General features: G+C 38.0%; 1 protein-coding gene across 8 annotated transcripts in view; it reads left to right on the top strand.

Moving 5' to 3' along the window:
* The window catches only part of CEP120 (centrosomal protein 120), a 157,521-nt gene that overhangs the window by 62,741 nt on the left and 69,491 nt on the right, over positions 1 to 25,289 (top strand). The window contains exons 1-5 of one of the 8 annotated variants that reach the window (XM_064483538.1): positions 9,706 to 9,715; positions 15,498 to 15,575; positions 17,887 to 18,043; positions 19,723 to 19,837; positions 22,711 to 22,852. In XM_064483538.1, coding sequence (XP_064339608.1) covers positions 9,709 to 9,715; positions 15,498 to 15,575; positions 17,887 to 18,043; positions 19,723 to 19,837; positions 22,711 to 22,852 — 499 coding nt within the window. In that variant the 5' untranslated portion in view covers positions 9,706 to 9,708. Of the gene's footprint in view, positions 1 to 9,705; positions 9,716 to 15,152; positions 15,576 to 17,886; positions 18,044 to 19,722; positions 19,838 to 22,710; positions 22,853 to 25,289 lie in introns of those variants that run through there. The other 7 variants (XM_031448907.2, XM_031448906.2, XM_031448909.2 and 4 more) reach the window with 7 other exon arrangements.

Below are 25,289 nucleotides of genomic sequence, written 5' to 3'. Positions count from 1 at the left end.
TAATGATAATAATATTAAAATTTCCTAGGCACTCGCACGCCAGGTGCCATGCCAGTTCCTTGAATCCTTAAAATAACTCTCTGAAGTCGGTATTCCTGCAGCCACCTTGCAGCTGAAGAAATTGAGGCTTAGGAAGTTCAAATAACTTGCCCAAGGTCACAGAGCTGGTGAATGACACACCTGAGAGTCAAACCTAGCTGCTCTAGTTTCATAGCCTCTGCCCTCATCTCTTATTTATACTTCGGAAAGTACTTATTGGGCATATATTATGTGTCAGACACCCTGCTATAGAGTGAGGATAAAGTAGTCAACTTGAAAATTTCTGATCTCCATGGGGCTTAGCAGGAGAGACAAACAACAGAAAAATGTAAAGGCAAATGACTAAAATAATTACATTTGTGTGAATCACCATAGCACCGGCATATACCCACTGGGAATGAGGCATTGCTGAATTAGATGGTTCTCCCTAACGTAACTGGGTCATCTAGTTTATGTAGTAGCGTCTCTTTGATAGTCTGCTCTTGCACTGTCTCCATTCTCAAGGAGGATGACCTAACTGAGTACAGAAAAGTCTTTGATTTGCATTACTGACAAATCTGTCAGCTGGACTATCCCTCCAATCATAAAGGAAACTGGAGGGACAGAGGTCTGGATACATGATCCACATTCCATATCAGAAGCTTGCTGCCAGCCTCATGAGTCAGGCTGCCCCTCCAAGTGGCCAGAATAGGTTTCAGATCCAACTGACACCACGACAGATGGCTATCACTTGATGGAGACAACCAAATTACTATCTTATTTTTGGCTTATTTTATGACTTTATGAGGGCGTCATTTTGGAATAAGTTCTAATTGCATTTTTTGTGGCAGGGACCACACCTCTACGAACATTATCAAACTCATGCCTCCATTTTAACCTAAGACTCTTTCCTCACTTGAAGTACACGCCTCATAACATAACAATACACCAGATTTTTTAAAGTGTATATTTGTTTGTTTATTTATTTTTTGTAGGGGGTGGTAACTAGGTTTGTTTGTTTGTTTGTTTATTTAATGGAGGTACTGGGGATTGAACTCAGGACCTTGTACATGCTAAGCATGCGCTCTACCACTGAGCTATACCCTCCCCTCCTAGGGTTGCTATTAATCACTTGACTTGAACAGGAGCCTTATATGCATATTACTGAAAGTCTTCCTATACATGTTTCATTAGTATCCTTAAAAGTACCCATTACCACCCAAGTAAGCAAGTCCAAATGGTTTCCGCATGTGCTCTAGACATTGTTACCTTTGTGACATTTCAGGAAACAAGTCAAAGCAGTTGTACATAATCTGTCTCTTTTGAATATTGTCCCACTTGGAAGATGTATTCATTTGCCAAGGCTGCCATGACAAAGTACCACGGACTGGGTACAGCAGAAGTTTGTTTCCTCATAGTAGTTCTGGAGGCAAGAAATCTAAGTTCAAGGTGTTGGCACAGTTGGCTTCTTCTCAGGCCTCATTCTTGGCTGTTGCTGGCTGTCACTCCTCTGTGTCTTCACGTGGTTTTCCCCTTGTGTGTGTGTGTGTGTTTCCTAATTTCCTCTTGTTATAAAGACACCAGTCATATTGGATGAGGGCCCATCCTAATGACCTCATTTCAACTTAATTACCTCTTTAAAGGCCCCATCTCCAAATATAGTCACATTTTGAAGTCCTGGGAGTTCGAACTTCAACATATGAACTTGGAGATGGAAGAATAGGAGAGTGTACGAGAAGTGAGACCGTACCCAGGCCAGTCTATCATTCCATTACAGAATATAGGGGTTATGGTAATTCCTTAACTCCTAATAGCTCCTAAGTGTGGCCTGAGGTCAATATTGGGATGTTCTCCCCACCCCTTCCTCTAGCACAGGGCTTGCTAGAGAGGTGTGTCCCCCACTGGACAGGAAGCTAGGTGATATAAATAACACAGTGAAAGTGATTCAGTTCCCTTGCAGTTCTGAGGAAGTCCTTGGGCAGTCTGGGTTTGTTAGTAATGTTTTTAACACTTGCTAATTCCTCCCTCCCCATTCCCTGCCTTTTTTTCCCTAAACAAACAGAATCAGGCCTCAGGCTCAAGGGCCTTTGGCAAGCAACAGCATCGAGCCCTAACTGAATACAGTTTTTGTTGCATGTTTGTTTTCACTAAATTCATGAGGTCACCCACCATTCCATTTATGGTAAATGATTCTGTTTTTCAATTAAAATAGGATACATGTTTTCTTTAAGATAAAGTTTTTAAGTTAAAAAAAGTGAGTCAGTTGAAAGAACGTATTACTGATAGCACAGGTGGTAGGCAGATAGGAAAACCTCACAAAGCGGTCTATGGGAGATGTGAAGTCTTAGAAATGCAGCTCTAACATGTAAGATAAGCAGAGATATTGGTCTTAGTGACTCTTCAGTTGTTCACCAAAGGATGCGCCTTAGAAAAATGGCATTTCTAGCTCCACCCTGAGCTGCTGCTGCCAGGATTGTGGTCAACCCTTGCTGCCAGGGGCCTGGTCCACTCCCCAGAGTGATGTGTCTTCTCCTCGGAGCCCATGAGAAGACAGAGCTACCTGCCCCTTTTTGTCTCCTGAAAACTGCCATGTCTAGTATCTAAACAGTCCCTACCCACAGGACAGAGGTTCTTTCTGGATCCTTTTCCTTTTCCTTTAGTTCTGATCTTAACATAAGTAAAGCCTTCATCTCAGTTAAGGAGCAGCTAATAAGTGAAGTTCGGTACAGACACAGGTTGATGAAGAATTTTTGACTTGGATCTGAAAATGTCCAAGAAATCCCAGCACACATCTGATTCATAATTTTTTTCCGTGCTTATTTCCCCTCTGTCGAATTTTTGTTTTACAACTTGGGATTTCACTCTCTGCCTCCCTCCTGGATTTCTGATTTAATGCTAACCCTAGGACTTGGGTAGTTCAAATAAGAGGCTAGGCTTATGTTTGTGTTGGACATTCTAGTTTTGCAAAGTATTTTATTTGCAAGAGTAAAATATCTGCCCACTCAAGACTGGTTAAGTAATCTATCATGAAACTCTGTGATGGATTTAGAATACATGGGGGAAGTGCTCCTGGTATAATAAACAAAGATAGCAGGTTACAAAAACAGCAATTCTGGTCAGGTATGACTTTTAAAAAGCCTTATACATATATATTACAATTTATTCATACATGTAATTGGAAGACTATGCCATAATGTTATCAATGGTTCCTTAGCTAGAGGGATTATGAGGGTTTTAAATTTTGTTCTTTATACTTTTCTATATGTTCTTAATTTTCTTTTTTTTTGGACTATACATTTTTTTTCAATTTTTTATTGAGGTATAGTTGATGTACAATATTATATAAGTTTTAGATGTACAACATAGTGATTTATAATTTTTAAAGGCTATACTCCAATTATAGTTATTACAAAATATTGGCTATGTTCCTGTGTTGTACTATATATCCTTGTAGCTTATTTATTTTATACATAGTAGTTTGTACCTCTTAATCCCCTACCTCTATTTTTCCCCTCCCTCCTTCCCTCTCTCCACTATAACCATTAGTTTGTTCTCTGTATCTGTGAGTCTGTGTCATTTTTGTTATGTTCACTGGTTTGTTTTATTTTTTAGATTCCACATATAAGTGATATCATACAGTATTTATCTTTCTTTGGCTGACTTATTTCACTTAGCTTTATACCCTCCAAGTCCATCCTTGTTGTAGCAAATAGCAAAATTTCACTCTTTTTTTATGGATGAGTAGTATCCCATTATATACAACATCTTCTTTATCTATTCATCTGTTGATAGACAGTCGGCAATTGTAAATAATGCCACTGTGAACATTGGGGTGCGTGTATCTTTTCGAATTAGTGTTTTCATTTTTTTCAGATATATACTTAGGAGTGGGATTGCTCAGTCATATGACAGTTCTATTTTTAGTTTTTTGAGACACCTTTATACTGTTTTCCACAGTGGCTATACAGATTTCCATTCGCACCAACAGTGTATGAGGGTTAGGTGTTAATTTTCTGCATTGAATTTTTATTTTGTTTAAAATTTGAAAAAGAAAGATGACCACTGCTGGCCAGGGCTCTTTGACAAATTACTTTTGCCTTTTCCTGAGAAAGGGATGGCACTGCTACAGTTAGTCCTCAATCATCCTCTACCAAAGATTCTACAAGTGTTAGGTGAGATACAGAGTCAACAAAACAAAATGAGTTAGATATCACTAGGTTACGTGAAATCTTTTTTTGGGAAGGGATTAAAAAACAATAATAGCCTTTATCTCAGAATTTGTGAAACTAAAACAGCAAGTGAAAATAGGCTAACACCAGGATGAAATGTGAATAACCAGATATATTGTTTTACTCCTTTGCAACCATTTATTTTGTCCCCTCACGTTAAAAAGCTTTTCTACGGCCATGGTTCTCAATAATTTTAACATCATCATCCATCAGATCCAACGAGGCTCCTAGGAGTAACTAGTTTTCAGTGGCATAAGGAAGAGAGCATCATGTAGGTGCAAATCAGAATGGGGAGGGGAATTTAACTTGGACAAAAAAATACTTCTGGATGCTTCTGATATTCCCTTTCTTTGATAATTACCACTTTATATTATTTTGTTGCCTTTTATTGAATATTTAGATCAACATCACAGGCAACTACCCATTAAGAAAAAGCTTTACTATATTCTGCTAAATACAGTTTAGTTCTATTCTCCCTCCTCCCTTCCTAACTGTATCCTATCTTGCTGTCCTGTCTCTGCAGTCCTTGTCCTTCAGGGAAAGGTGACTTAATCTCTATCCTCAGGGCTAGACCTGTTTGATTTAAAGCTAATCTCAAACCCTTGTGACAGTGTCTGGTTTAGGAGTAGGGTTTGGCCAAGTGAGCTGTGGCATTCCTCACCACAGGATTGTTCAGACATGAGCCTGAGGGGCAGTGTGAGCTAATGAGACACCAGCTGCTTAAAAGATATGTTCTTACTGTTAGGAGAAAGTCCCAGAAAAGCTGCCTTCTCTGGAAATCATTCTGTGCTGTTACAGTCTCTCCCCAGTGAGGGACACTGAGGATGAAATAATTCAAAATGAAGAGCACAAATGAGAGACTTGTAGGGACTGTGCCAACCCTGAAGCTTCCCCTACTTCTAAAGTACCACATACAAACATTTCCTTAGGCTGCAAGCCTGTTGGGGTCAAGATTTCCATTTCTTGAAGCTGAAAGCAAACTCATACCAATACAACATGTGTAAAATTGAAGAATTCCCCAAAATACAGGTTTATGATTTAGGCTGGAATGCTAGGGAAAGAGAAGCTGCTTGAGCTATAACTATTGATTTAAGTTAATCACTTTAAATAGCATCTTAAATATTAACTCTAAAATTTCCCATTAAATACAGCATAAGAATATGGTTGGTTATAAGAGATGAGGGCTTTTAGCAATCACAAAATGCCAACCATCTTAAAGCAAATCTCAATAATAGGATTTGTGCTTAAACTGTGTTTTACCTGTAATGTCCTTCAGATCCAATCTTAAAATATCAATGCTGATAAGAAGTGATTAAGATACATTTCTTCCTGAATAATTTATGTGTCACATCATCAAGTTGAAGAATTATATTGAAGAGAGATTTCAATAACTATTTGTAGTATTACAAAAATCGTCCTTACATTTTAAAAAAAGTGGTCCCTTTTCAGATAATTCATTCATACCTTTAAGTTTATTGAACTATTTAAAAATAACAACATCAAAACACAAAAACAGAAGCAAGTTTTTAAAAGAAAAACTCAACTTTTTCCTTTGGTGAAATTTCATAATTTGTTCTATAGCACATACATCTATGAAATCAGTACCTTTAAGGGTCTAGGGTAGGGGAGGTGATAAGAAAACAGGTGCAAGGTAATCCACATGATTATTTTCTAGGAGAAATGCAACTGCATTGAACGTATATGTTTTTTAAGATTACTTAGGTACCAAAATAATTATGGGAAACCAGGGCTGTATTTTGATAGAATATCTTCTGTCCTTCAAAGATGCTTATTTTGGGGTTTCCACTTTCTCTCCATTAAACTCAGCAGTATTTATTCCACAGACTACAGGTTCACAGACACTTTGCCATTCATCCTCCATTATTTACTTATAAATATAAGTAATGTATGAATCTGCAAGATTCATATATTCCTACATATTACAATAGCATGTCGCCACAGAGGAAATAAAGCATTCAGGCTAGCTGAGCATTGGCCATCTAGATTTAAATTGATTTCTCTTTTGCTGACACGAGTAAGTAGGAAAAAGATACGGTGTCACCAAAAGAGAAAGTTCTTAAATGAAGGGAAAATGTGTTAAATCAACTCTATTCTTTTTTGTGTTTGGTGGTTCATGTTTGAGATTTTAGAATGGAAAGCAATACTTGATAAGGTCCAAACAACCAACATTAACTGATTTGTAGGTTCTGTTTCCAAAAACGTAAAACGTTTTAACTCAATGAGACTTTATTTTGGGGGGAGGACTTGTAAACGAAATATCCCAATGAGTGAAATTTTGACCAAAATAAATCACATATCTGGATATGTTATTATCTTTAAATATAGCCATGGGTGATTTGAGAGGAGTGAGAGAAAAAAAAAATGTATGGAATAATTGCCTCATTACCACGTATCAGGTTAAAGTACTTGTTTGATTTAAACAGATGTGAAGTTAATGAATACAAGGAACCACTATGAAGTTTCACCTTTTCTTATCAAAATGGTAACATTAGGCACCTATACTCTTGAGAACCAGGCTGGGTAGGGAGAAAGGTAATTGATCTAGGCAAAAACCCTTCAGGGGAATGGACAAGAAGAAAAGAAACCTGACCATGTGTGTAAGAGGAGCACTCCCTAAGCTCTATTCTGAGATGGTAAGTTAACCATTTGGATGGGATGGTAATTGGGTCCATTGCGATGCATTTGTTATACCATTTAACACATTAAAAATGGAACCAAGTCCAAGCCCTGGAACATCTGCTCAGTTTTCCTAAAACTTAGAAGCTTACTTTAGTTAAAAAAAAAAAAAAATCACCAGTGAACTTGACTAAGCATAGATATAGGATAAATTTATTCAATTCCTCAGATTAAGTTCAGAGGTAAATTTTCCAAGATAGACAGCAATGTGAATTTGGGTATTTGAAATTTGAAGAAACTCCTGGGAATCTTATGTTTCTATTTTGGTCCAGTTAAGAAATAGGAGAAAGTCCTTGAAAACTTCTGATTTCTACATTTAAAAATTGAAGTGTAAAAGTTTGACGAAAGTAAGCTAGTAGCCAAATATAACAAAATAATGTAGCATTTTATTTTGAAAAATGAATATTCCAAGAAAATATTTAACATTTGATAAATTTACTTCATAATAGAGGATAATGGTCAAATACGTCAAATCACGTTAGGTTTAGAGTTCACCCACTGTCTAAAATTTTGTAGTTTTGTCCATTCATTCAACAAATACTTATTAAATACCTATCATGTGCCAAGCACTATTCTAGACCCTGGGGATAAAAAGTAGAACAAACAAAGTCCTGTCTTATGGAACTTAATTAATAGATTGTACTTCATTGGCACTTGTGCTACTAACGTAACGACTTAATGTAAACAAGGATTTGGGATGCTCTGTATCAAAACAGTGTTAACATTCCCAACAAGCAAATAACAACAAACAAGTAATAAAATGTCTTTTTAATTTCACCAGGCTGAATAGACATCATTTTGGCATGTTCATATTCCTTGATAGAGATGACAGAAACCAGTTTGTTAATAAACACTGCCTGGATGGTGGACAAAACTATAATATCCCACACCCTAATATGATGAAAATATTGTTTAAATAAGAGTTATTATTATTTATATTTCTATGTTAACTTGTTGACAAATACATACTTTTAAAAACATATTTCGAACATATCTCTTGTATCTATCACTATTGGTTTAAATTCTGCAGAAGTCTGGATTTTAAAGTATTTCTTTGTTTCTTATTTAACTATTGTTCTCACTCCCTAATGAAGTAATCCTCTTTGTCAGGTTTCTTGTGGCACTGCCAATGAGAACAGTAGTGAAACATAGAAGTTTAATATTATACCTCTTTTTGTTTCTTTTTTTTAAAATTTTTCCTTTCTCCTCTTAACATATGTAGAATAATCATCTTTTTCAAGATTAACCCACTCACTCTAATCCCTAACACCCTGCAGAATCATCTGTTTATTATCTTAACCTCTGAGCCTTTCCCAAAGCACCACTAAGTGCTCACTCTCTTCTAGTCCAGGAAATCAATACTTTTCATATTGTTAAAAAGTTCCTGAAACTAAATGGGTTACAAAATGTTTTTATTGTATCTGAGAATGGCTGGTGCAATCTGATCAAGAAAATTTCACAGCTGTATTTCTTTATCTGCACCAAATAATGTATTCACCTTTGCCTTCTACACATGTACAAATTACATCTTTATTACTGTCTGTCACTGGTGCAGATATAATTCTATAATTGTTTTAAATTTGGCTTTATTTGTTTAACAAGAATCTATTGAGCCTCTACTACAAATTTACCCAACACCCTTACAGGTACTAGCAATATGATAATAAATAAAATAGACATGTTCTTTAACTTACTAGAATTTACATTTACTGTTATTTGGAAGATTATATATTTCTGGTTAATGTTAGGATAAGCCAGTCAATGTTGATGCTGCAGTTTTTAGCCAAAAACCTTTTTCAAAAAAAAAAAAACACTGCATTTTACCTTGTATTCAACTCTTATCTGGGACATTAATCATTTTTTTTTGATAAAAAAACAATTCACAATTGTGAATATTTACAGAGTACACTAACATTCTGTTTTCACACTCAACAATACTAAGAGTACCTCTTAGCTAAAAATGTCCAACCATTTAAATCTGGTATAATGAGAATATCAAAGTCTACTTTCCTAAGAACTTCATTCACTATGTTGCAATAACAATTTCAACATATAATTAGGGCAACTTTAATCTTCTCCAACCCCCTGGAGTGTTATATGGAAGTAGGATATTACTTCCCCTTAGACATTATATTTCTCCCTTTTACTATTGTAAACAGCTTTTAAAATGAATCCAGCTCAAGAATGTGTGTGAGGGGCTTTTCAAAGGGTTCATCAAGTGACCCATTAACTGGAGAGGAGAGTTGACATGGACGGAGTCTGGGTGGGGGTAATGCTGAAGATGGAGTCCAAACCAAATTTCTTTGAAGTGTTATGTTCTATCTTTTAAAATCGTGCAAAATGTTTATTGTATCCATATAGTTTCATGCTTGTTTTAATGTAAAAACAATGTTTTAATTTCTTGCCAGTGACTAGCATTGTTGCCCCACAATGTAACAGAAATTTCTACTCTAGAAGTGATATACCGCCATGTTCCTTTCATCCATGGGATTCTTGTGCATTTTTGCCACAATAAAATGTGAACACAGGCTGATAATCAATCAATCAATCACTTTCTCCCCCTCCATACAGAGTCTCTTGCTCTCTCGTCTTCCTACTCATGTCCACAGTGAGCTGCTGACCAGGAGGTCCATCCAACGAGAAGTTCCTTTGGATTCACTCCCTTTTACTTGCCTTGGGGTGAGGAGAGGGAGTACTCCCACCCTCTACAATGGGAAGAACTTCAGGTTTATCACTCCTCCTCAGCCCATCATCTTTGAATATAATGTTAGGTAGGTTATATGCTATATATATGGATGTGGGTAGCAAAGTCAGTGTTGTCACCTCTTACAAAGCCCTAGAGAAGAGTGTCGTCCAGGGTGCTCTTCAGAATGAGGGAGACATGACATCTCTTTGCCATCCTTTGGATCATGGGTATCAACCCCAAGGCAACAGATGAAGTCACCATTCAACATCCTGGTGCCTTGTTACATTCACTAGATGTGAATGTGTGCTTGGAAAGTACACATTTATGCAAATAAAAAGTATTATGTTGGCAGCACAAACACATGTAAAAATTTAGGAAGGACTGTCTCGTGATTTACGCAAAATCACAAGAGATAACGACTTTGTTATGCCACTCCTGAAACGGTGTGAGGAAGCTTGCTAGCTGCTTGTGCTACTGCTTTGGGAGGTGGGTGAGAAGTTAAGGGAGGCTTCTGTCTTCTCTGAATCTAGGCCATATTTTTAGAGCCTTTTTCTTAATTCGAAATGGGCGTGTAATCATTTATATGTAATTTGTTGTTGTTGTTCACTATAAACAGAGAGGCAGGGAATAGTTTCATACCTTTCAGGTGTGCTTGTAATATCAGCATTAAATAGAAATCTTGAGCCGGGGATATCTTACAGTACAGAAGGCTCTGTGTTACCATTTAGTGGGGACAGACTTCTATGGGCCACTCACCCAGAAGCCTGCAGAATTTCTCCACCAGACAGCTGAGTAGGCTGGCACCAACTCTTCATCTATGTATTGGCTTCAGTGTTTCAAAAGGAAGCTTTTAGAGGAAAAAAAAATCAACACACATCAGACATTATGTAATAGGTGAAGCAAAGTTCCACAGTGTCACATAGTTTTCTCACTGTCCCAGTGTTACAGTGGCAGGTCTTTCATCCCAGCATCTACCATGTGTTCTATCCTCTGCCCCTAAACTGAACCCCTAAAAGTCTGCTGCCTCTAGTAGGCGGGCACTCTATGGATGGCACAGTCTTTCCAGAGCAAAATGTAGAAGCACTTTCTGTTGGCCGGCAGCCCTTTCCCATAGTTCCTGAAGTGTCTCCACCTCTTCTGTTCTCTACAGAGCAGAGGGCATTCGCCCACCCTCTACTCTATACCTTGCCTCAGAGAGAGCCGCTATGACAACATGAAGTGACAGGGTGGCTCAAAGCTCATCCCAGCCTCAAGTAACCTCATGAAGCTTACGCCGCACAGGAGGAAATGCCAGAAATGTTGCTTTTCTTTAGACTCTTAAATTAAATCCCAAACTCCTTCTGCCAGGCAAAACTTCAGCTTCAGGCATCACTGGGGCTCCCCACTACATGCCCAAACTGTTGTGCAAAGGTATTGGGGTTCTCACACTGAGCAAATATTGAGGAGACCTTGAATGTTTTTGCCCTTGTGGATCACTGATCAGCTGTCCATCATCCAAGCCTCCGTGGCCCCTTAAAGTCTAGTGAGTTTGCGGATTCTGTGTCAAATTAGAGGCATAAGAACCTGTGCCAAGGATGACAAATTGGGGCCTAAGTTCTCATTTCTCTCCCCATTTCTGTCCCCTCCAGAAGGTTCTTCCAGGGAGGGGTATGTGGGCCCATGCCATGCTCCCCTTCACCCCTCTCCTTCCCAGTTGAAGGCAATGTCTTCTCCTTTCCTTACTGGTCTCTTTTCTCTGCCCTCCAGGGACAACTGTTCTAACCACCTTAATGAATTTAGGACAGAGGTAACAAACCCATGGCTGGTGGAAGTTTTGGTTTGGCTCATGCAGTGGGTTTTTTTTTTTTTTAACTGAAATTAGTTACCAGCATTTAAAAATTGAGCAAGATCACATAAAAATCAATAATTCTAGCCCCATAGGGAGATTTGGAAAATCGGCCTTTATGGCAGAACAATAGCCAGCTGAGGCAGAGAAGGGCTGTCCCGTTAGACAGCGGTACTCCGCTTCTGCTCGGCCTGGCCCAGCCCACTTCACTAGTTAACAGCACCTGCCCGACCTGAGGAGTGGTTGACTTTGGAATGTTCTGCTGTGGTCTTTCACAAAAGCCAGAGAGAGGGGCTATTTGGGGGATATTATCCCTAGAAAGTAAATCTAGAAGCAGGTGAGAGGGTAGAGGATCTGGTTATCTTTATAAAAGCAGAAAAGGAACAAATCATAAAATAATAGCAGAATAAATTATCCCTCCATCTTAACAATAAAATACCCACTATATTCAAAGATTTCATCATGTCCTAGGCCCTAAAAGAGGCAAGGCCATTTAATCCTCGCAAAAACCACATGAGGTGAGGGCTATTGTCCCTGTTCTACTGATGGGAAAACTGAAGTTCAGAGAAAAGTGATTTGGCTAAGTCACAAAACTAGGAAGTTGAGGAACGTGGAATGCAGACACGTGTGATTCTTCACTCCTGGGCTACATTGTCTCTCCTACCATAGATGTTAGCAGCCCCTTCTTCAAGGGATTAAAGGCACCCAAATAATCGCCAAGTTTAATGTGGTCAGATCCTGAATTGGAATCAAGTCATCTTGGCACTAAAGGAGTACTAGTGACTACATCCATTCCCGCTCCCTCTTCCAGAAGGAGGCTATTTTCTAAGTGCCTCTTGAAGGCCAGGGTGACACCGTGCTTTTACAAAAAGCAGTTATTCAAAAGATATGTTAATTACATTAGTCCTGGGAGCTTGCCTTAAATTTTACGAAGTGTGCACGTGCGAGTATGTGTGGGGAGGGGACAAGAAGAGGCAAGGAAGGGGAACACAGCTTATGATCCCTCCTGTGGTGGGCCACAGAATTGCTGAAAAGATGCAAAACAGACACCTGCAAGTGATTTTCCAAAATGTAAAGTAGCTACAGAAAAAGAAAAGTTTTAAAATAAGTCAAAATGCTTTGTTTTGTTCTGGGAAATTAATAGAAATAGAGAGATACCTAATATGATAAGCTTTTAGGTTGACAAACATGATTTCATAATGAAGCTTTTAATCAAACCTAGTTTGAATTTGTGTGTTTACAATGTAATGAATCGCACATTATGTAATACACAAAATATTTTATTAGCATTTACTTATGTATATTGAAACAGTTATTGGTACTTCATAAACTTATAACAAAATTTTCTGTCTTGAATTTAAGCTAAAATATGATGATTTATGCCAGAACTGAAGGTATAACTGCTGAATATCACAGAGGAAAGCAAATTCGATTATAAAATAACAGATAAGGAGGCTCTAGATGCTGATGGAATTGTACTTCCATTTCTAGGTGGGATAAATGAGAAATTTCATGTCATTAATTTTGTAGTCTGTTAAAAAAATAATGCCAACTAAGTTGATGACTTTTCAGTAGCTGTGATGAAGTGATTTTAGAAGTAGTAGTATTGTTTGAGGGGGGAAATCCTGATAAAGAAAACTTTGTGAAAATTTTACTAGGTGAAAAGTTTGTTAGTTAAATTTAATAATTTGTCAGATTTTTTCTGATCTGAGATTATTCTCTGGCCTTCAGTGATGGTTTACAATCTAGGTTTTCAGGCTTGCTGGCTCTCCTAAAGCAGAACAATGAGGTATTTTGATGGCAGTTCCCAGTTCTTTTAAAGCTACTACTTAAAGTCTGAGATTGTTCTCATAAAAAGATAATAACTAAATGGCATTTACTACATTTAACTCCTGAACTAAGGAATCATCTAAGCTATCACTGTAGAGCTGAAACTAAGGCTAAAAGAGGTAAAGTGATTTGCCTAAGGTCATGCAGCATGAAAATGGCAGCGGAAGGCACCCCAACTCTGATAGCCTGTGTGTCCTTTCCTTTGGAGACTCTTAGTCTCAGTGCTTTGATCTCCCTTGCCTAAAGTTTAATGCTAATTAATATTTTATACCACTGATAACCTTGTCATTTGCTTGTTGTTGATCTGTTTGCTAATAATCTTTGAGTATTGTCAATGTGGACATCTTTATTAGACTGTTCAACAGAGAATATGGTAAATGACAACATTGGCATTGCATCAGCAAAATTTAGACTGTGGTAAACTGTAGGATACATGACTGGTTTCTTCAATGTAGAGTTTCAAGGAAAAAAAAAGGGAGTAACTCCCATTACATAGATTAAAAGAGATAACAAAGTACATCATATTTTGGAACTTGTTTGGATCCCGATTTGAACAAACTAACTGAAAAAAATTACTAGACAATCACGAAAATTTTAACAGTGTATATTGTCATTTAATTTTTACAGTATAATAATGCAATTGTGGTTAAGTACCTAATATTTTAAGATTAAAAAATCTTTATCTTGTATAGGTACATATTGAAAGAGATGAACTGATAAGACGTTAAGCATTTCCTTCAAATCCCTTTTCCTTCCCAAAAGATGTAGACGACTGGTCTTTAGTTGATAATTGTCGAAGCAGTTTTCTGGGTACCTGCTGGTTCACTATATTATCCTATCTATTTTTGAGTCTGTTTGACATTTTCCGCAAAAAAATGTATTGTTCAACGATGAACCCAAAGTAGATCATTACTTCGATTTTATACTGCATAATGGCTCATTTCGGGGAGACCTCTGAACGGGCCTGAAAAGGTCTTAGAAGTAATCTAGTCAGTCGTCTGCACAGCCTCTTTTTCTTTTGGGCACAAAGCGGGGTGCGGGGTGGGAAGTGGCGACCGTTCTCTCTCTCTTCCCCTCTCCCAACTACCACGCCCAAGGTCCAGTTTCAAGCTAAGGTACCTCCAAAAGATACCTAATCTTTCCTAAAATAAAGCCTGAAGTTTTGGGGAAGAAGGGGTGTAACGGGGAAATTGTCGGTTGACAGCATTGAGATGCCGTGTTTAATTTTTGGTCTTGATTTTGCTAATTAGTTGCTTTGTCGTCAGGGGATGGAAGAACCAATACCTTTAATTTCTCTGCCCACGTGATAATGTTTTTGTTTTCAGGGTTATTTCTAAGGTGCAGGAAATTCTCAGAGAGCTTACGTCACCGCCAACAGTTACAGTAATTACCGTATTGACGCTACAATCACACTTTCTTTACAGAGCGTGGAAACTTGACATGCCGCACGAGAACAATTTAGGGATTTTAGGGTTAACACTTATATCATTATTTTTCTGTGACTTAACTTTTACGCAGCGTTGACACTAGGGACCTGAACGGAGGTCTCTCTCTCTTTCGCTCTCTTTTTAATCTCTATTGATGTATTTCCAGATTGTGTGTAGGGCATAAAGCAGAGAATACGTTACATTCACGTTCCTTACCGAGGAACTTCAGAAAGCATTTACGGCAGTAGCGCGCTTGCGCAGTTGGTCTCTATCAAATCGTCCGCCTTTCCCCGTTAGCAGGGGGCGCTGTGAGGTAATGGCTAGTCTTCTCCCCAGGGCTCTGGAACGTAGCTTAAAAGGGCAGGAGACGAAGTGGGCTGAGGGGCGTTCTATCCTCGACTGCTCTGGTCTCTATCACCCTTTGTCCTCCAGCCTCCCGCGGGCGCTGGGCCTGCGGGCCTGGTTGCTAGGCGGAAGCCGGGCGCGGCGGCGGCCGCTGCGGCTGCCGGGGCGTTTGAAAAGCGGCTTCGCAGGCGGCAAAAGGTCTTCTGGCGGCGGGCTGGCCTCTTCCTGCAGACGGGACGGGTCAGGTGGCCGAGCGGCTTTTGCCTTGAGTCGGGGCCGGGTTAGGCGGGGACTGGCGGTTTGGGGCCGGGGAGCTGGGCGCGCTGCAGGCGGGCCGCAGTGCGGGGTCCGGGCGTCAGGGCTGCGGGAACCTGGCCCAGAGCCCTGCCGGGTGTCGGGGGCTCCCCGCACCTCACCCAGGCCCCTCTTCCTCCCAGCAGACCCCGCTTGCGGGCCGCCGACCGCGACCATGGTCTCCAAGTCCGACCAACTGCTCATTGTCGTGTCCATCCTAGAAGGTGAGCGGCCCAGGACTTGCTTTTGCAACCGCTGTTTCCTGAATTGTAACCAAGGAGTGTGGGACCGAGGCTTTGTTAACTTTAAGAACCTGTCATCTTTGCTGGTGCGGTCCTCAGAGACTTGTTCACAGTTGTACGTATTAAGGTCTGTTAGGCAGTGGATTTAAAAATCTCTCAGGGGAGCTCGAGAGCTATTAGGGATAGGTGATATTTAGCGTGACTCGCCGTAGACCCAGAGAATGTTGGAAAAACGATTTCCATCTGAAGCAGCATGTCAGTGGCGTTTATATTATGAGCTGAAAGTGTGCTTGGAAAGCACGTTCTGTTCAGCGACCTCCCGGTAATAGGGAGACAGTATATTCCTAAGTAGGAGAGTGGCTTTTTGCAAATTTGGTTGAATGGCAGCGTGCAGGGAAGAGAACCTGGAGTCAGGAAGGTCACTTAGGTTTTGTTACAAACATGTAAACTTGTCATGCCAGTCCCTCCAAGCTCTTCCTACTCTTGTGTTTGTATTTCCATTCATCGGAACCATACTGTTGCCTCAGACCGAGAACTTGAGAGTCATGGCTTCCTGGGTTCCTTCACCATCCCCAATGTCCAAACGGTCACTAGATGTTGATTTTTAAAATGATGTTAAGTACTTCCTATAAACTTTTAAATGAATGAATTTCCATCGTGAGTGCCGTGCTTTGGGGCCCTCATTATCCACCTTATGTACTGTAGTAATCTTTTCAGTAGTCTGTTTCATAAATGTTTTTTTTTTCTTCTTTTTTTTTTTTTTCAGAAAACACTGTTCACTTTACATTTTGGAAATAATCTTTCTGAAATGCAAATCTAATTTCTTAAGATCCTTGGATGTCCTAAGACTATACGTCCTTTATGGTGGACGCGGTGCCCACCTTTTCAGCCTCTCTCCCCTCCTGTGTTACCAGTTCTTCAGTTATATTGAGCTGCTTACAGTTTCTTGACTACACTTCTAGAAATGCCCTTTATTCAAAAGAGAATGGGTTTCTCTCGAAACAAAATTTGGGCTATTAACTGGATTCCAAGACTGAGAAACAGGGTTTCTGTTCTCAAGGTATTCATTTTTTTAGGACGAGGCAGGTACCTCTTTGTTCCACTGCATATCCTCTGTTTTCAAGCTATTGGAGGTTGTAATTAGGATAGTCTGAAAATACAGGTTTTTTGACATTTTTGAAATTTCATTTGGGGAACTTAGCGATCATTTAGGGCAGCTGAAAATGAGGTCCATCGAGAGGCTAATTGGGAGAGTGGTAGCACATGTGGTAAGACTCCTAACAGGGAGTTTCAAATGAGAATTTCAGGACGAAACTCACAGGTTTGCAATCAAGGTCTTTCTGGCCCGCTTAATTACTTACTGAGTAGCTTGTACTAGGGTGAGTAGCAGCTGGGACGTATTGAGTTAACAGTAGTTAAAACTCCCCTCACTGAAATCCCCCTCACCAGGCCTCTAAATATGTTGCCTGTAAGATTCTTAGTGCTTTTTTCTTAGGTCTTTAGCATCCTGTTTTAAATATTAAGTTTGCCTCTTTCCACTAGACCTTCAATTCCTCAAGGCAGGTACTCTGTTTTATTCATTTTGCATCTCATCTTCTGACATAATACTGACTCTGAATATGCCCTCAGCAAACAATAAAGGAAGAGTCAGGTGGTACAAATGAACAGTAATGTGTAGATAGAATATTTATCTTAATATTGGTAATATAACATTATCCTTGACAGTAAGATGAATAAATATGTTTATTTTCCTTTGGCTAATTGGTAAAGTATTCTTAACTGTGTTAAGAGGACAATTAAGATGCAAGTAAATTTGTTTTTGCTGATTTATTTCTCAACTCTCCAGATGATTTAGCTGTTCTGTATTAAGTACCAGTATAGTAATATCTAAAATTGGTGTAATCATATTTTCAACTCTTTAATTCTAAATGTTATTGAGATTGTTGCTGCTCAAAGTGTGAACCAAGGACAACACCATTGACATTGCCTGGAATCTTGTTAGAAATGCAGACTCTCAGGCCTTCCCAGACCTACTAAACCAGAGTCTACATTTTAGCAGGGTCCCTGAGTGATTCATTGCACATTAGTGTTTGAGAAGCACTGATTTATAAATTACAGATTTCAATTTGATTCATGTTTCTTATGAATCATGAATTGTAAGTGTGTGCTAGTGAGGTAGTTTATGGATTATATAAGTCAATCACTGTTAACATGTCAGTTTTTAAAACACATGCTAAATGATCCTATTTGATTTTTGGGCACTTCAGTTAACCTGCATAGTCTTTTTTTCTAGGTCGCCATTTTCCCAAACGTCCAAAACATATGCTTGTAGTAGAAGCAAAGTTTGATGGAGAACAATTGGCTACTGACCCTGTGGACCATACTGACCAGCCAGAATTTGCTACTGAGTTAGCCTGGGAGATTGACCGGAAAGCACTTCATCAGCACAGGTGACTCCTATTCTCAATGTGTTCTGCACTTTTTCATTCTGTAATAAGTAAATAAACATATCTCTAATTAGATAATAATATTTGTTGAGAGATTTTTTTTAATATGCCAGGAAATTTTCTTAAATACTTGTGCAACAATTATTCATTTAAACATCAGAACAACCCTATGAAGTAGGTATTATTTCCCCCATATTACAGATAAGGAAACTAAGGCCTAAGGGGTTAAATAACTTGCCTAAGTCAGTAAGCTGGACAGTGGTAGAGCCTGGCAGCCAGGGCAACTCCGGAGCTAAGCTTTTAACCACTACACTTAGCTAGCTTTGTTTGTTTGTTTGTTTTCTTTCTTTCTTTATCTTTTTTTTTTTTTTTTTTGTGCTAACCTCTGAGAGAATAGATATTCTAGAAATGCCACAATGGTACCTACCCAGTATTAAATATGGGTTGGAATTGATTGTAATTTCTGTTGTTTCATTTATTGTATATTTTGTCTGGCTTGCCAAAGAGATACAGAGATAGGTAGTGATTACATAAGGAATTCTTTTTTTAGTTAAATTTATACTTGATTTTAGACCTGTAAACACTGTATTAAGTATCTGAAACATACTTAAAGTTGTAGCTTCTTGTTACTTCATGAACTCTGATGACCAGAAGCAGGCAGGAACACTGATACTTTTATTTTAAAAAAGGTTGAAAGTATGTTTCCTCTGGGTAACATAATCACTTCACTGTTTGCTCTTTCTTAGTACTAAATCAGAGTACAAAGGTCAAAAAATAAATGAAAGCAAGGAGAAATTTTCTTCCATTGCTAGATTAGTCCATGGATTTACTTGAAAGGGTATTAAATTCTTGGAGGATTCATAATTTTGTATTTCATCTCATTGACTTCTGGAGTATATCCTCAGACATAGTCTTGCTATAAGATATTAGGGCCTGCTTTGGTGGCTATGTAAACAGCTGTGTTGGTGCCAAGTGGTATCACCCTATATGTTGTAGGCTGAGAAAATAACACAGATAAATTGAATATATAAATAATGATTCTGTGTCAAGTGGAGGTTTCTTAGTCATTCCATTAGGTAACAGTGGTGGCAAAATCTAATCAGCTTACTGTATGAGCCGGTATATGGGTTCTAGGCTCAAAAGAACCTATGTTATACCAGTCAAGGTCATGCTTACATTACCTTAGCATGTATTACATTGAATGACTGTTTACCTAATTTTAATAGTTGAAGATAATATGGCATTTAATTCTTAAGTTTATTTCGTTTTTTTTTAGCCACAAAAAGAACTATAAGCATATACATATGTGTATTTGAAACTTTGTGTGTGACAGTCTAAGAAAAACAGTTTAGAATCAATCTTGACTCATGGTTAATTTTTTTACTTAAAAAGACTTCTGTATATTACAGAAGCTTGAGAAACATTGACCTAGATGATAGCTTCTTAGATGAGAGAGACTAAAATTTTTGACGTTTTGTATGTTACTCAGTTGGTATGTAGATGGGTAGACATAATTAGTGCTTCATGCCAGTTGAAGAGTTTGTTGGAAAGTATAGAATAGATACAGGTTATCCAACAAAATTACATTGTCTTGCTAGTAGTAGGCAGCTCTTTCAAAGCTAATAGAAAGTTCAGGATTAAGCAAAGCAATTTTACTTATCACGTAAATTGTTTCGTTACAGGCTACAGCGTACTCCTATCAAACTCCAGTGTTTTGCCTTGGATCCTTTATCTTCAGCCAAGGAAATGATAGGTTACATTGTTCTAGACTTAAGAACTGCTCAAGAAACAAAGCAGGTACTGACCTTCTGATGTTTTGTTACTGATTATGTCAAACAGGTGGTGGTTTTCATTAAGTATCGGATTGATGGAAAGGACATGGAATATTGGACCTGATAGGTCATGGGCTTGAACCAATACGGTAGTTCTTATGTTTTAGTTAATGAATTTGATTTAGAAAATTGTGATCTTTTGGTTGTTCCTTTGACCTAGAACTGTCTTTCTCAAAGAAACTTCTCTGTGAGTTCAAATCTATGTTTAAATTGCTGTTACCTCGAGTTGAACATGTTCATCTCCTGAGCGTTGCTCTCAGAGGTGCGCCTCTTCAGAGTTCCTTGCTTCAGTGGGTGGTCCTCAGTCTGCTGGCAGTTACGCAAGCTAGAATAGAGAAGTCTTCCTAGACACCTCCCTTTTCTGGCCTCCACAGCACCCTTTCCAGTTGTTTTCCCTCCTGATCCATCTACTATTCTGCATTTTCACTGCTGCCCTCTCAACCTCAGCCACCATCCTTTCTTTCCTTGGCCATCATAATTGGCTTCCTGCTTCTTATTTTCCTTCTGTAGTAGTCAGAGTAAGTGACTTACTGAAACACACTTAGGTGTTATAAACAGCACTCCCACCAAAAGAAGGAAGAACTCTGGGTCTTGATTTCTTTGCTTTTTATTACTAAAAATGCCTCATGTCTTTTTCAATATCTTAGAACCTTTTTTGTATGTTTTTGACTTTAGAAATGGTTACTTTCAGTTTTTCTTAATGACTTTGTCACAACTTTCTTAAAGTAAAAACTTTATTTTAAAGTCCTCTGTTGATTTGAATCTTAAATGAATAAAAAACTGCATGTCAGTGATGTGTGCTGCTGATAGCAGCGGTCGAAGCATGCCACGCTATGTTGCACTTCACGTCATTGTGCTTCACAGGTACTGCTTTTTTTTTTTGTAAACCAATTGAAGGTTTGTGGCAACCCTGTATCAACCAGTTGTCTTGCGGCCATTTTTCAGCAGCATTTGCTCACTTTGTGTCTGTCACATTTTGGTAATTCTTGTAATATTTCAAACATTTTCATTATATTCGTTATGGTGATCTGTGATCTCCAATGTTACTGCTGTAAAAAGATTACAACTCACTGAAGGCTCAGGTGATGTTAGCATGTTTTAGCAGTAAAGTATTTTTTTAATTAAGGTATATACACTGTTTTCTTACACATAATGCTACTGCATACTTAATAGACTACAGTATAGTATAAGCATAACTTCTGTATGAACTGGGAAACCAAAAAATTGTTGTGACTTGCTGTATTACAATAGTCACTTTATTATGGTGGTCTGGAACCAAACTTGCAGTGTCTCCAAGGTATGCCTGCATTTGCAAATGAGCTAGTCAGCCTGGCTCAAATTTGGAGTTTTTCAAAAGAAACTGAAATTTTACTTTTTAAAATGTTGCTTATTTTTTAAATATATTTTTTATTGAAGTATAGTCAGTTTACAATGTTGTGCCAATTTCAAAATGCTTTAAAAGTGGACTTATTTCTTTTCCATCCTTGGGTACTCATCCCTCTCTGACACTCAGTCCTGAAAAAGGTTTTCCTTCTTTAGTTTTAAACCCTGAATACTTGTGCAGTCTCTTTGGTTAAAGAGAAGGTAAATCCTCCTAGGAGGATATCTGAGTGGAGATCATGCCTCTAAACGCTCTTGTCATTCCTTTTCCCCTTGTCTAGTCCTTCAGGGCAGTTTGTCGTCATACTGGTGATCAAAGTTATGGAGAAATGTTTCAGATTATTTTAGTTATGGGAAAACCAAATGTTGTCTTGCCAAATCTCTTCTGTTTGCCAGCAGAAATACCTGAAATTGGGTAGTAAAATATTTGTATTTCAAAATAAATTGGTTGTCTGTAAATATACACAAACAGAAAAACTGATTATTTTTCTTAGTTAATGACAAAAATATGTCATAAATTCTGTGAGTAGTTAAAAATCCTTTTTCAGGCTTAAAATTAGAAAATATGTGTCCTAAGAAATATAGGAACAAACTGTATTGTGAATTTTTGCCTTTAAAAAAACTTGGTTGTGGATTTCTTAAATACCTATGGACTAGTTAATCCTGTTTTACTTACAAACATAAGTTGAATATAAAACAGCAGTTTTTGGTTTTGATCACTATAATATGCCTTTTTATTACAGTGATCAGAGCAAGAATGCTTTTTTTAGGTATTGGAATGGTGCCCCTGCACTAGTGCTACCTGTGGTCCTGGGCCATGAGATTTTGCAGGCTGATTTAGGTACTAGAATTTCTGAGGTTACTGTGGGGCTTGTGAGGTGGGGAGGATATTCAGGTAATTTAGGATACTTCATTCTATGAAAAAGCCTTTGTTTCAATATCAATTATAGCCCAGAGCTCTCCCGCTAGACCTTTACTTTAGCCTATTGTTAGTGTTTTTGTTAACATTAAGCTTTTCTTTTCCTAATCTGATATAAATAGAACAAAGCAGAAATGTGGCAGGCAGAAAAGGTGAAAAATTTGGAGTTAGGAAAATGGAAAAAATAGTCTTTTTTTCTGTTGTATAAGGGATGAAGTGAGATTGGGATATAAGAGTGAAGATGGAAAGAAATATACGTATTGTGTTTCCTCCTCTTTAATGTATTATTACCTGTTGAAACATGGGAATGGAAGCAAGGAAGACAATCTAAACCTCTACTTAGTTTTTTTAGGAGGAAATTCAGTTCGTTTCCTAAGCAGAATTAATTTCTTTTGAGGAAAATATGGGGGAAAAATAGTCTAGAAGTGAAATACTGAGAAACTGCAGGAAATACATTTAGAACCTTGTAGAACATTTCTCACTACTGTTTATTTCCTACTCTCAAGGTGCTTTGCTCTTGTTTCGTTGTTACTCTTTAGGCACCAAGATGGTACCAGTTGCTGAGTAATAAATACACCAAGTTCAAGTCTGAGATACAGATAAGCACTGCTTTGGAAACAGATACAAAGGCACCAGTGGATAGTTTTAAAGCAAAAGGAGCCCCTCCTCGAGATGGAAAAGGTTTGTGTGTCATCTCTAAGGACATTCTTTGAGAAGTTACAGCTGTGGACTAGAACTTCAGGAAGAGTGGGGAGGAGCTAGTATAAGGAATTATATGTGGGAGTGGAAATTGATTTTATTCTAGAGCATCAGACAAATGTTGCAGCCTTGTTACATATGAACACTTGTTGCTCTTAGCTCTTGTTCACAAAAATTAGCAATAGGGAAAGATTGTCTTTTCTTTATTTGATATATAACAGAACAAAGAAGAATTTTATATTGTTTATAAAAATTGCTGTTTAGGAAAATTTTCTTCCTAGGATGAGTGCAAGAAAGCCAAAAATGGTTATACTGTTCTCTGTTAACTCAGCTGTAGTTCAACAAAGCCTTCATTTGTTTCTTTTTTTATTAATAAACTTTATTTTTTAGAGCATTTTTAGGTTCACAGCAAACTTGAATGGGCAGTACAGAGTGTTCCCAGATACCTACCCACACACACACAGAGGCGCCACCCCACCTCTATCAACATCTCCCACTAGAGTAGTATATTTGTTAAAATTGATGAACCCATATTGACACATAATTATCATCCAATGACCATAGTTTATATTAGGGTTTGTCCCTGGTATTGTACATTCTATAGGTTTTGACAAATGTGTAATGACACATGTCCATGATTGTGGTATCCTACAGGATAGTTTCATTGCCCTAAAGATCCTCTGTGTTCTGCTCGTTCATTCCTCCCTCCCCCGTTACCCTTGGCAACCACTGATCTTTTTACTGTCGCCATAGTTTTGCCTTTTCCAAAATCTTGTATTGTTGGAATCATGCAGTATGTAGCCTTATCACACTGGTTTCTTTCACTTAGTAATACGCATTTAAGTTTCTTCCATGTCTTTTTGTGGCTTGATAGGTCGCTTCTTTTTAGAGCTGAATGATACTCCATTGTTTGGATGGACCAAGTTTATTTATCCACTCAGCTACTGAAGGATATCTTGGTTGCTTCCAGGTTTGGGCAATTAGAAATAAGGCTGTTAGAAACATCACTGTACAGGCTTTTGTGTGGACCTAAGTTTTCAGTGCTCTCAGGTAAATACCAAGGAGTGTGATTACTGGATCATTTGGTAAATGCATGCTTAGTTTTGTAAGAAACTGCCAAACTGTATTCCAAAATGAATGTACTATTTTGCATTCCTAACAGCAGTGAATGAGAGTTCTTACTGGTCCACATTCTTGTCAGCGTTTGGTGTTGTCAGTGTTTTGGATTTTGGATGTTCTAATAGATGTATAGTGGTATCTCATTGTTTTAATTTGTGTTTCTCTAATGATAAATGTTGTAAACATATTTTCATGTGCTTACTTGCTGTCTGTGTATCTTCTCAGGTGCCTGTTTGCCTGTTTTTCAATTGGTTGTGTGTTTTGTTGCATTTTAAGAGTTCTTTGTATGTTTCAGATAACAGTCCTTTATCCGATGTCTTTCTTGGAAATATTTTTTCCAGTCTATGACTTGCCTTCTTATTCTGTTGGCATTGTTTTTAGTAGAGCTGAAGTTTTAAAATTTTAATTAAGTCTATCTCATCAATTCTTTCACGGATTGTGCCTATCATGTTATGTCTAAAAAGTCATCACCAAGCTCAAAGTTATCTAGGTTTCTCCTATATTGTCTTTTTTCTTTTTTCATTTTTCAGTTTTATTAGGTAAAATTGATATCATGTGACTGCACATATACAACATACTGCATATAAATACATATATATAATATATTGCACATACTTTGTTTAATTTAAATGTATGTACTGTTCATTGTTTCTAAGAACAGTTTAGAGCTTTAGTTTTTTAAACTTACGTAGTTACCAAAGGAATAAAGCCAGCCACAATATAAGAAGCAACAGAATACAGTAATCCAGTCATAAAAGACAGTCAGATGAGCTTACACATATTCAAGAAATCAGTTATCTAAGTTATAAATAATAAGTAGTTCATCTGTGTCCCCTCCGGGTTCTTTTTTTTTTTTTTTTTTCAGGTTCTACATGTAAGTGACATATGACATTTTTCTTTCTCTTTCTGGCTTACTTCACTTAGAATGACGATCTCCAGGTCCATCAGTGTTGCTGCAAATGGCATTATTTTATTCTTTTTGACGGCTGAGTAGTAGTCTATTCGGCTGAGTAGTAGTCTATTGTATAAACATACCACAACTTCTTTATCCAGTCATCTGTTGATGGACAGTTGGGTTATTTCCATGTCTTGGCTATTGTAAGTAGTGCTGCTATGAACACTGAGGTGCATGTATCTTTTTGAATTACATTTTTCTCTGGGTATTTGCCCAGGAGTGGGATTGCTGGATCATATGGTAATTCTAGTTTTAGTTTTTTAAGGAACCTCCATACTGTCCTCCATAGTGGCTGCACCAATTTACATTCCCACCAACATCGTGGGACGGTTCCTTCCTCTCGAC

This window comes from Camelus dromedarius, chromosome 3 (genome assembly GCF_036321535.1).
Source record: "Camelus dromedarius isolate mCamDro1 chromosome 3, mCamDro1.pat, whole genome shotgun sequence".
In the NCBI taxonomy this organism is placed as follows: domain Eukaryota; kingdom Metazoa; phylum Chordata; class Mammalia; order Artiodactyla; family Camelidae; genus Camelus; species Camelus dromedarius.
This window is presented reverse-complemented; position numbering and strand designations above follow the sequence as displayed.